Source organism: Protopterus annectens, chromosome 1.part0 (genome assembly GCF_019279795.1).
Source record: "Protopterus annectens isolate FY-2018-M chromosome 1.part0, PAN1.0, whole genome shotgun sequence".
NCBI classification, from domain to species: domain Eukaryota; kingdom Metazoa; phylum Chordata; order Ceratodontiformes; family Protopteridae; genus Protopterus; species Protopterus annectens.
The window spans coordinates 1,245,157,333-1,245,170,972 of NC_056725.1; the positions used below are offsets into that span (position 1 = coordinate 1,245,157,333).

General features: G+C 39.4%; 1 protein-coding gene across 2 annotated transcripts in view; it reads left to right on the forward strand.

Annotated features, from left to right (window-relative positions):
- TBX18 (T-box transcription factor 18) overlaps positions 1–13,640 on the forward strand; it is a 264,470-nt gene that overhangs the window by 9,717 nt on the left and 241,113 nt on the right. For both annotated transcript variants that reach the window (XM_044065921.1, XM_044065929.1), the window contains exon 3: positions 3,794–3,895. In XM_044065921.1, coding sequence (XP_043921856.1) covers positions 3,794–3,895 — 102 coding nt within the window. The remainder of the gene's footprint in view (positions 1–3,793; positions 3,896–13,640) is intronic.

Genomic DNA, 13,640 nt, shown 5'->3' on the forward strand with positions numbered 1-13,640 from the left:
TATATTTTTTATATATATATATATATATATATATATATATATGATATATACATATTTGTGTGCGAGTGTGTGTGTGAGTGTGTGTGTGTGTGTGTGTGTGTGTGTGTGTGTGTGTGTGTGTGTGTGTGTGTGTGTGTGTGTGTGAGTGAGTGTGTGTGCGTGCAGGTACCTGCAACTATTAGATGTCTAGAATAGAAGGAAAAGCTGAAACATAACTAATCTATATAATATATATATATATATATATATAAATATATATATATATATATATATATATATATTTTTATATATATATATATATATATATATATATATATATAGATATATATATATATATATATATATAGGTTCATAGATTCATATGTAGGTACTAGGCTATTGGCACTAAGGGCCTATATAAGCATACTCTGGCTTTTGCCACCCAAGAAAATTATTTTCCTGTGCCCCTGTCAAACAGAGCCACAGAAGTGATCCCCGGGGTGAATTTCCTATCTCCCATCCAATCATCAGGATTTTTCTTGAAGAGTGCTAATGAGGAGTTTTGTTTGATATAGATAGGTAGTTTGTTCCAGAGTATGGGAAGTCTCTGGGACAGGAATCTATCCCTCCAGCATGTAATGTTTATTGTGGTGACAAGGTTTAGGTCCCTAGAGTGTGTAGCATGGAGAGATTGAGATTTCTTTAACTGGAGTATGTCCAACAGCTGTGGGTTTGACATAGCTTTGTATGTTAGGCAGAGATCACCTCTGAATAGGCGATATGCGACAGAGTAAAGCTGGAGTTTTTTGAGACGGTCTGTATAGGGCATCTGTTTGAGGCCGGTAATCCTCTTTGTGAGGTATTTCTGCGGCCTTTCCAGTTGTTGTAGATGTCTTGTGAGGTACATACCAAAAGGGGCTTTGTACTCTATAATAGGTCTAATGAGTGATGAGTAGAGGGGAACAATTACCTCTTTTTTCCTGGATGAGAAACCTTTTGTGATGAGGTGTGCCACGTAGAAGGATTTCCTGACTACTGTGGCGATGTGATTATCAAAGGAGAGACTACTGTCCACCTGTGTCCCAAGGCCTCTTATCACACTTTTAGTGTTAAGTAGACTATTGCCTATGTGGTAGTTCATGGATGCAGAGTTTTTACCAAAAGGGAAGACAATGCACTTTTTGGCATTGAGCTTGAGGCCATGGCTTTGACACCAAACATCTGTCTCAGTGAGGTCCTTTTGTAGGATGTCCACATTGTTAGGAGTTTTGATTATGGCTCCTAGTTTGCATCTGCAAACTTTGTTAGCCAAAGACCTTCAGTGTTAGCCTGTGCTTCAGAGAAGTAGATACCAAACAGAAGAGGACCCAGGACTGAACCCTGTGGTACTCCACTTGTCACAGGTCTGAAGTTGGATTTAGAGTGTGCTACTTTCACAGTGTGGGTTCTGTCAATGAGCCAGTTGGCAACCCATCTTGTGACATAGGGATTTATACCAAGTTTAGTGAGTTTATCTATAATTCCAGAGTGGGGGATGGTGTTGAAAGCCTTGGTGAGATCTAGATAGGCTTTGTGAACCACCTTACCCTCATCTACGGCTTTGGTGGCCACTTCAAAGAAGTCTATCAGGTATATATATGTCTATGTATATATATATATATATATATATATATATATATATATATAATATATATATCTGTGTGTGTGTATATATATATATATATATATATATATATATATATATATATATATATATATACATATACATACATACATGCACAATTTGAAATGTAGCTACTACATAACTGATGTGCTGTAGTGAAAAAATAATTTAATGTAGTACTTTAGATTTACTATGAGTCTGTAGACCAAATTATCTCATCTTAACTTTAGGTAAGTCAACTACTCTAAGTTATTGGTAAACAATAACAACAATTGCTCTGTAATTTTGACACTATGTGCTTGCTTTCAGAATAAACATTTACTGCATCTCTTTTCTGAATCACTTACATTAAATGGAGCATTACTGCCTAGGCCTCTGATAGTTGGGCCTTTGTTCAGTTGGACTTTCTCGGTAAACAAAATAAATAAATAACTAAATACATAAATAAATTGGAAACTAAAAATACTAATAATATATATTTTCTGTGACATTTTAACCTTTGAATTAACGCTAGTCTCAAAAAGTCACCTATTACTGTTTTTCTATGCAGTGTTTTGCTGCAAATATTGTTAGGCATATATGAAAATATTTTCATGTATACTGAAAAAGACAAAAGATTTGCTTCTTACAAATGGAATTCATAGCAACTCTACACGAGAGTATGTAACTTCTAACCTCTATTCTGAAAAATAAGTGTGTATCAAAATTTATATCCCAGTTTTCTGTTTAGTTAGACATTTTAGATAATCAAAGATATGCATAACCATTTTCCCTTTATAGTAAGTTTGTGGATATGTGTAGCTTTAAGCTAAGGTAGAAGATTCAATGTGAGATAATATGATTATTTCTGAGACAAATAGGCTCTAGTATTGCTTAATTGTTTAATACGAGATAGGATGGAATTCTGAAGGTTGTTACTGTAGCAAAAATGAATGTCTGAAAATTTCTAAGTGTAACTAGTTTTGCTTATCGTACCTGCTCAGTATGATTTAGTCAAATACTTCACACATTCCGGCGTATGGCATAATTGATTTTTGTTGCTAATTTGTAATGTATAAGATATACCCACTGGAATGGTAATGCTATAAAGGGATAACTTAATGCGCACACACACACACACACACACACACACACACACACACACACACACACAGACAAACACACGCACACACACACACACGCACACACACACACGCACACACACAATATTATTGTGCCCTTTCTTAAAACAAAATATATATATGTGTATGTGTGTATATGTGTATGTGTGTATATGTATACATATATATATATATATATATATATATATATATATATATATATATATACCCACGATAGTGGTGCTGCGGTAGCGTTGTCGCCTCTCAGCAAGATGTTCTCCTGTTCGATTCTCAGCTAGAGCATCTTCTGTGTGGAGGCATGCGTGAATGGGCGTGCCTTCGTTGAAGGCTGTGCGTCAGGGCTGGTAACTCGGCACGTAAAAATCCAGTACCAAACATTAGCGGACCGGAGTTCCACTGTGGCGACCCCTAACCGGGATAAGCCGAAAGACACAACATATATATATATATATATATATATATATATATATATATATATATATATATATATATATATGTGTGTGTGTGTATATATATATATATATATATATATATATATATATATATATATATATATATGTATATATATAATACACTCTAGAAAGGGCACATTGATATTGCTGGGTGTTGTGAATACGTATCTTTCTCTCTCTGTATATATATATTTATATATATATATATATATATATATATATATATATATATATGTATATATTAGTATCTAATCTATATCTATATCTGTATGTGTATTGTAGGTATCTTAGTAACAACGAATGCTTTAACTTTATTTATTCACATTTTGAAGAATGTTTTTGTATTGCAATCTCTTATGTGTGATGGTAATTCCAGTGTCTTATGTGTAGTTGCAGTATTCTCCTAAATGACGATCGTTAAACAAACTATTTTCAGAACAAGTTCAATAGATATTATAGTTTTAGTTAAGCACATATAAAGGCTATACATGTCAGTAAACAAGTTTTTTAGGCATGGATAAAACATTTCTATACTGAAGATTGACAGTGTATGATGCATATTTTTTCTTTATATTAAGGCGTATGTTTCCAGCAACAAGAGTCAAGATTAATGGCCTGGATCCTCACCAGCAGTATTATATTGCTATGGATATTGTTCCAGTTGATAACAAAAGATACAGGTAAGCCACAAGTAAATCATTTATATAATGTTATAAAAAAATCTTTTTTATTAATTTTATTTTAATAATTTGGTAACTGCACTCGCATGCTGTGCATGCACAGAGAGAGAAGCTACTCTTCATCTTATCCATGCTGACATGGGGTTGTATATAGCTTGCAATATAAACAATGCCGTGTTTTTGACATAATATTTATTTTGTGAGAAGTGCAAAGTGCTCATGGGCATAGCCACACACACACACACACACACACACACACACACACACACACACACACACACACACACACACACACACACACACACACACACACATGCGCACACTGTGAACACCATGGTGAACATTTTTTTTGCATTAAGGAATATACTAGAATTTAATTTTTAAATGCATGTTTATCATCTAGTGTGGTTACATAGTTTGTGCACTGACGTTTTTTCAGAATGCATGGTTAAGTAAATGGAGTTTTGCTTAAATATGACATTTTAGTTTTTTGGTGGGGATGTACTTGTGAGGGAGAGGATGGCATTCTGGAAGCTGGCATACAATTCTAAACATCAAGACTAGACTTTGCAGTGCTAATTCCACATTTTCACTCAAGTATTATAGGAGTTCTGCTGTCTAAAAAGCAGTTGAGATAGATGTTACAACATTTTACGCATTGTATAGACTCAAGTATATCTCTCTGCATTCCAGATATACAATGGCTTATTTGTTCATATATTCAACACTCATTTGAGGACAGCCAACCATATAACCACACCAGAAGTCGAATATTTTATGGCACTGTGCTGTTTGCAGTGACCGAAGTATAATCTCATACCTTAGTAGGCTGGCTTACCTGTTATACCAATATAGGTCAGACTCTTATTTATAAATAAGAATATGCATACCAACCCTTTGTTTTTTCATCACATAATTACATTCTAAATTTTAATGTGATTTTTTTTGTGAATTATTATCAAGCTTTCCAACCTACAAAATGCAAGAATGGAGTAGAGGCAGTGACATTTTATTATTATTTTTAACTCTTGATTGTCTTATCATTGGCATATGTCGGATCAAGCATGCATGATCAGAACTGTTTAAGGTACATTTATTCTGTTTTCAAAACAGTTACATTGACAAAGTCGTATGAATAAATACTAAACAGTTATTATCTTCAAATAAATAATGACAAATGGTCATAAAAATATTTAGGGAATGTTCTTTGTGAAAATTGGGTGAAGATAGATGAAGGTCGCCAGCCTAGCCAGATAGAATTTTGGAGATAATTCTATCATCTTTAAATATTATTGTAAACCACAGGCTTGTTGTCTTAAATGATAAAAATAGTGTTACACGTGGAACTGGAAAAAATGTAACAACAGTGCAGTCTACTGACCAAGTAAAGCATGTTGTGACTCCTTTATGTTAGAGCCAGTTAGTCTAGAGTGGGGCATCCAGCCCATTGTTTTAAGGCCAAAGTTAATGGCCAGAATTTGCATGCATAAATGTCCTTTATTGCTCTGGTTTCTGCCCAGAGGTGAAGAATGTAAATGCAGTTTCTGTTAGCCTGGGAACCTAGGGAAGTGTGACAAATTACGTAATGTAACTCAGGGATGTGTGAAGAATGATGTAAAGTGAACCAGGAATGTGATTTTAAAAACAGAGAGAATCAGAGAGCATTAAGCATTTTTGTTTTGACCATCCAACTCATCAGCACTGTCTTGCTCTATATGTAAGTTTATCCTAGACTTGTATTTTCTCTTAGAAATGGCTAGAAACCAGAAAGATTAGACTAAGTGTTTTTCTGTGATGTCAGAACTGTACTATTGAATTATTTTAAGTATTTCTCTGTGATCTCTGAACTCTTGATTAGCACTGTGTAGTTAAAGTATTGTCTTGTGTTTTGACTATTTGTTATTAAATATTTTTAAACCCTTTCAACTGTGGCTGTTTTGTAGAGATAATTTAAGCTCTTTAGAGTAGTTGCATGCCTTTGGTAAAATTGTACAAAGCCACTTCAATAGCTTTAGCCTGGGCTATACTACCAATTGGATAATAATATTGCACAGTAATAATTGGACACCCTTTTAAGGGCCTTTGAGTAGCTGATAAATATTAGTGGGTGGTAGCAGCTGGTACTACCATATAGTCTCGGAAAAAGGGGCACAGCAGGAGAACCTGTGCCAGCCTCATCTGTGTGGTTGTATAAACTCTTCTCGAAGTTTATATGTGTGTGTGTGTGTGTGTGTGTGTGTGTGTGTGTGTGTGTCTGTGTGTGTGTTACCTATTTGGACAGGGACACAAAGAACAGGTTGGACAGAGAGGGTGCTGGAGGTTTTAGCTTGCCCACTAGGAGGTTTTAGCTTGCCCACTAGGCTGAGATCTGGTCCCTATAGCTGTGCCAGTGGGGAGTCTTACTGGAGACCTGGAGAGCAAGGGAGTGACCAGCCCCAGACTTACTGTGATCTCTGTGTGCTCTTATGGGAAATTGCACTTTACTGTGTGTATTTGTTATCCTTTCCTCCTATATGATACGCCCCTCACTGATGTTAGTCGTGAGGCTTGAGGCTCCTTGATTACTGGGCCAGGGCATGGGCATCACATATTAATTGTTTGGCAGTGGTGGGATATCCACACCACATATTAATTGGTTGGCAAATACTAATTGGCTTGCAGTTGTGTGTTTAGAGTGGATTTCTGTAGCTTGTGTACAGTGAGCTCTGAATGTGTTTTGTACTCTAAATCAGTCATGCAGTGAATACTCAGAGTTCAGATCACAATTGTTTTATTTCTTTTGTTAGCTTAGTCAGGGTGAGCAGGCAGCTTGTTAGCAGAGGAGTATGGCAAGCTGACAAGGATCCAGCCGGCGAAGATGTGCCAGGCTAGGGGGACTGTTGCATGGAAACCTGACTAAGGCAGAACTGATTGCAGCCTTGGTTACAGCTGCATCAGAAAACAGCAACCAGAAGGACAATCAGACATGGCAGTAGAGATATAATACCCTCGGAGAATGGATAGCTCAACCTTTCTGCAGAGGACTTAAAAATCCATCTCGAGCTAAAGTGACTTGAGTTGGAGGCCAGGCATTTGGAGATAGAAGCAGCTGAGAGACTGAGAAGTCTACAGGCTGAGGAGAATGAGAAACTGCTACACCTGGAAGCCAAGGAAAAGGAAAGTCAGAGGCAGCATGAGAAGGAGATGCTGACTCTTCACCAGAGTCATGGAGGTAATGGGGAAGGGAGTAACTGGACACCAGAAACACAAAAGGTCAGTAAATTTCTTCCGCAGTTTAAAGAGGGGGATAATTTTGATAGCTTCAGTCATATATTTGAGAGGGTATGCAAACAGTATGGTGTTGACCAAAGGCTCTGGATATGGTTCCTGACCCTCTTACTCCATGGTAAAGCTGTAAATGTTTTGTCAAAAATGTCTGATGTTGCATGTTTTGATTATACTGCTGTTAAAAATCACTTGTTAGACTTGTTTAAGCTAACACCTGAAATGTATAGGAAAAAGTTTTGTGAGCATAGACGCAAGGCAGATAAAAGTGTGTGTGAATATGTTGCTGAACTGGGCACTTATTTCCAAAGGTGGGTGAGTGGATGTCAGGTCACCAGTTTTGAAGGGCTGGCAGACCTTTTGGTGAGGGACAAGCCCTTAGCACTTTGCCTGAGGACATGAAGATCTGGTTAGCTGAGAGAAAATTTGCTACTTCAGATGAGCTGGGGAAGAAGGAAGACCTATACCTGGCAAGCAGGGCAGCCCTGCACAGGAAAGGTACCCCCAGTACTGCTCATGGGTCTAAAGGAACCCATGGTGGGCAGCACAGACTGCCCCAACAGAATCTGCCAGTAGCAGGGGAAGCCACTAGTCCAGGTACACATCCAGGAGCTAGGGTTAAGTGTTTTGAATGCAACCAGTGGGGCCATGTGTCATACAGGTTTCCACAGAGGCAAGGTGGGGAACAAAATGTGAGGGAGCCACTAAGTGGAAAAGACAAAATGCCAATAGTAGGTTGTCTTGAGATGACAAGGGTACCAAACTACCATCCTGCAGATGTCCTGATAGGGAAGGATTTGGATGAGGCAGTACCATGTGTTTGTGCAGTTACACGAAGTCAGGTTAGGAGACAAGCATGTGGGTCTGGTAGCCTGGAGGAGACCCAGACATACTGCATCCTTACAGCCAGGACTGGTGAGGTGGTTACTTCAGGGAGAGAGCTAGAAGGTGAGCCACAGCTGCTTGTGCGTACTGATGGTCCCTTGGACAGAGTGACTGCAAAGGTAGAGGTGAGTAGTAGTACCAGGCTGACAGTGAGGCACCATTGTCAGAGGATGCCAGAATTCCTGTGGAAGGGGAGCTAGGAAGGGTTACAAGGAGAGAGTTGAGACAGGCTCAGCTCTCAGATCTTACACTGCAAGGTCTGAGGCAGGTAACTAGGGAGGCACCTTATTCTCAAGGAAAGGGACAAAGGGTTGCTGTACAGAGAGTGGACCCCTGAGGGAGGGCTAGAAAGTGAGAGGATACAGCAGTTGGTGGTGCCTAGAGCCTACCGTCTGGTGCTTCTAGCCATAGCCCATGATATTTCCTTTGCAGGTCATATGAGCATAAAACGTACAAAGAGGCGTATTATGCAGAACTTCTATTGGCCTAGAATTTCCAGATATGTAACAGGGTACTGCAGGACCTGTGAGCAGTGCCAAAAGGTAGGCAAGGCAGGAGACAAGGTGAGAGCTCCTTTGTTGCCTTTGCCTGTGATTGAGGAGCCATTTCAGAGGGTAGCTATGGATATTGTGGGTCCTCTGAGTACCCCAAGTTTCACAGGGACAAAGTATGTCCTAGTGATAGTGGATTATTCTACACAATACCATGAGGCAGTGGAGTTGTCCTCCATTGAGGCAGAGAAAGTAGCAAATGTGTTGTTAGAGATTTTCAGCAGAGTAGGTTTCCCAAAAGAAATACTGACTGACAGAGGTGCCAATTTCATGTCAGACCTGCTGGCTTGTCTGTGAAAGTCTTGTGGGGTGAAGCACATGAAGACCACCCCCTACCATCCTCTGACTAATGGTCTTGTTGAGAGGTTAAACTGTACAATCAAGTCCATGCTACGGGCATTTGCAGATCAGTTTAAAAGGGAGTGGGACAAATATTTGCCCCATCTGTTGTTTGCTTACAGAGATGTTCCCCAGGAATCCACCAGATTTTCACCCTTTTAGTAGTTGTATGGGCATAGGGTGAGGGGACCTCTAGATTTAATTCAAGATGAGTGGGAAGGTGAGTGCGAGTCTCACAAGGAGTCTGTTGTGGCATACGTCCTGAACCTCAGGACAGGAGATGTTGGAACTAGGGGTGATTCAAGAGTCCAACAGTCCCTGGGCCTCCCCAGTGGTGCTGGTGCCAAAGAAGGATGGCAGCACCAGGTTTTGTGTGGACTACAGGGAATTAAATAGTCACACAGAGTCAGATGCTTACCCCATGCCTAGGACAGATGAGGCCCTAGAGCAGCTGGGTGGGGCTAAGTATCTTACAACCATTGATCTTACCAAGGGTTACTGGCAGGTGCCCCTGACTCCCAGTGCTAGAGAGAAGTCACCTTTGTGACTCCCTTTGGCTTGTATGAGTTCACAAAGATGCCCTTTGGGATGAAGAATGCCCCAGCAACTTTCCAGAGGCTTTTAGATCATATCCTAGCAGGAGCAGGAGGGTTTGCCCTTGCTTACCTAGATGATATTGCCATCTACAGCCATTCCTGGCCAGAGCACCTTCAGCATGTCAGGGAGGTGCTGGGCAGGCTACAGAGGGCAAGGTTGACCATTAAGCCGAGCAAATGTCAGGTGGGTATGGCAGAGGTCTCCTACCTAGGACATAGAGTGGGGAGTGGTAAGATAAGGCCAGAACCTGCCAAAGTGGAAGCCATTCAGGCATGGCCGGCACCTGTTACTAAACAGCAGGTGAGGGCATTTTTAGGGACATCAGGGTACTACAGAAAGTTTGTCCCCAGTTATAGTACCATAGCTGCTCCCCTCACAGATCTGACAAGGAAGAACAGGCCAGATAAGGTAGTGTGGATCCCAGCATATGAGCAGGCATTCCAAAAGCTTAAAGAAGCTTTGGGAGGACCCCCTGTGTTAGCCAGTCCATATTACAGCAAAGAATTTGTTGTGCAAGTGGATGCTTCAAACAGTGGGGTGGGGGCTGTACTTAGCCAGATTTCTTCAGAGGGGGAAGAGCACCCAGTGGTTTATCTCAGTCATAGGCTCCAACCCCTGGGAGGAATGCTATGCAGCTGTAGAAAAGGAATGTCTAGCCATAGTGTGGGCACTGTAGAAACTTCAGCCTTATCTGTATGGAAGGAAATTCACTGTTATGACAGATCACAACCCCCTAACATGGTTAAACAGAGCCAGCCAGCAAAATGCTAAGTTGCTAAGATGGAGCCTGGGGTTGCAAGTATATATGTCCATGCAGCACCACAGTGGGATTAACAATGCCAATGCAGATGGGCTGTCAAGACAGGGAATGGGGTAAGGTATACTCAGATAGACCTAACTCCCTCAAGCAGCATTTCTCAAGGGTCACTTGAAAAACTAGCTTGAGTTCTCTAAGGGGGGGGGGTGGTGGTATGTGAAGCTTGGGTGAAGATAGATGAAGGCTGCCAGCCTAGCCAGATAGAATTTTGGAGATAATTCTGTCATCTGTAAATATTGATGTAAACCACAGACTTGTTGTCTTAAATGATAAAAAATAGTGTTACATGTGAATCTGGAAAAATGTAAAACAGTGCACTGTACTGAGCAAGTAAAGCATGTTGTGACCCTTTGATGTTAGGACTCGAAGCCATTGAGTCTAGAGTGGGGCATTCTGCCTATTGTTTTAAGGCCAGAATTAATAGTCAGAATTTGCATGCATAAATGTCCTTTATTGCTCTGGTTTCTGCCCAGAGGTGAAGAATGTAAATGTAGTTTCTGTTAGCCTGGGAACCCAGGGAAGTGTGAAGAATGATGTAATGTAATCAAGGGAAGTGTGAAGAATGATGTAATGTGAACCAGAGCGAATCAGAGAGCATTAAGCATTTTTATCTTGACCATCCAACTCATCAGCACTGTCTTGCTCTATATGTAAGTTTATCTTAGACTTGTGTTTTCTCTTATAAATAGCTAGAAACCAGAAAGATTAGACTAAGTGTTTTTCTGTGAGGTCAGAACTGTACTACTGCATTATTTTAAGTATTTCTCTGTGATCTCTGAACTCTTGACTAGCACTGTGTAGTAAAAGTATTGTCTTGTGTTTTGACTATTTTTTATTAAATATTTTTAAACCCTTTCAACTGTGGCTGTTTTGTAGAGATAATTTAAGCTCTTTAGAGTACTTGCATGTCTTTGGTAAAATTGTACAAAGCCACTTCAATAGCTTTAGCCCTGGGCTATACTACCAATTGCATAATAATATTGCACAGTAATAATTGGACACCCATTTAAGGGCCTTTGAGTAGCTGATAAATATTAGTGGGTGGTGGCAGCTGGTACTACTGTATAGTCTTGGAACAAGGGGCACAGCTGGAGAACCTGTGCCAACCTTCCCCAGGACTGTCTGTGTGGCTGTAAAAAATCTTCTCAAAGTGAGTGTGTGTGTGTGTGTGTGTGTGTGTGTGTGTGTGTGTGTGTGTGTGTGTGTGTGTGTGTGTGTTAGCTACTTGGACAGGGACACAAAGCACTAGTTGGACAGAGAAGGTGCTGGAGGTTTTAGCTTGCCCCCTAGCCTGAGATCTGGACCCTATAGCTGTGCCAGTGGGGAGTCTTATTGGGAACCTGGAGAGCAAGGTAGTGACCAGTCCTGGACTGACTGTGATCTCTGTGTGCTCTTAAGGGAAATTGGACTTTACTGTGTGTATTTGTTATCCTTTCCTCCTACATGAGACGCCCCTCACTGGTGTTAGTGGCGAGGATTGAGGCTCCTTGATTGCTGGGCCAGGGCATGAGCATCACATTCTTCACAATGCTAGACATATTTAGACATAAAGTAATGTTTCAGAGTGGTAATACACTGATAAGTAAAGGTGAAATGATTGCAATGTATATATATGCACAATATAGGTAATATTCTGCTCAGCATGGGACATTTATTACTTTTGTCTTTGTTACAAACTAGAAAAGAGTGGTATATTATTAGAATGTATTTATACTATGAATTTTATAACATGCTTTTTTCTTTTCCAATAATTTCTAAGTTAAAAACACCTATCTAATGTAATGTTATTAGTGACAGCCTATAATACATTTCTTGAAGTCTGCCTGTATTATACTCTTAAAGATTTGTATCAGAAAGTTTCACTTTAAGGAATTATAACCAGTTATCTTACTTCAGTATAGATTTTGTTTTTCCTCTTAAATAGTTATAAGTTGTAGCAATGGTGTGTCAACAACTATTTTAGTACTTTTCAGGGGTAGAACTACACATGCTCCCTTTATTCAAAGTAAGCAAACGTTAGCCTCCTTGGCAGACAAAATGTAATGTTATAATCCTTATCTGTAAAGAGGGGGCTATAATGATGTCCGACAAATGGGCATTGAAGATTCTAATTTAATATATATATATATATATATATATATATATATATATATATATATATATATTTCAGATATAAAGACGAAAATGAAACTTGTTTAATAAACAGCTTATTTACATTGCAACATAACATTTGTTAAAACAAACATGCTTATTAGACCTTTTATCTTGGTAATAACTGAAATTGAAATGGCTTAAGGCCATCATTAATTCAGTTATCATGGATTCATTCTTTGGAATAAAATTAATATTTCCAAAGTTCTTCATCTTTGTCATTATGCAGACATATCAACATATAACAATGTGCTTCTGTAATCCAAGGTTCGACTCCCTCAGCCTCCGTGCATGTATGGCAAGTGATAAATTGGGTTAGGTTTCTAAACAGCCTCCTTGATTGTTTGCCTTAAAAACAGGTAAGAATATCTATGACATGTCAAAAAATCCATGCAGTTAGTTTTGTCCTCTTTGATTATCCTGTCAGATTTATTGCCTTCTAGTTATCTGTAGGGATCTATTACAGGTGCTTGCATGCTCGTAGCTCGCAACACACCTATTTGGTGCTAGTTGCTCAAAAATTGAAGTGCTCAAACCTCCACTAGATTGATCTCCCATTTCTATGTAGCCTTCCCAACACCCAGCCCTTAAATTCCTACCAATTTCCCAACCCAAATCCTTGCTCACTTACCCTAAACCTCCATTCCTCCCTAATCCCCTGAGCATTCCCTAAACCTTAAACTGCAGCCTCCATGTTCTTAACCTACACTCCTCCTTCACTTTAAAATTTACCTTCTACTCCCCACACTTAAAATTCCCCTCCTGCCCCCTTCCCTTGGCTGCTTGTCCATATTTGAGTTCTGGCACAAACAACAACCTACCTGGGACGGAAGATGCACAAGCCCCTGGCTTCATGACAATAGTTTCAAGAACATGGGTCTCAAGTGCCTGTAGTGTTTCCATCTACAGAGTTGAGGATTACTCATTTCCTATACCTAGTTTGTTAGTTTGGACTTATTGAAACGGAACTGAAGCAACTGTGCATTTCCCAAAAGAAATAGTGAATAGAAGTTGGATGCTTGTCATTTGCTTCTGTGATGCAAACTCCAATACTGCTGAATGTTTTGTGAGTTTTCACAAACACACACACTCACAAATCAGCACAGTTATTAAAATCTAAAAGATACCATCTAGAAAAAAA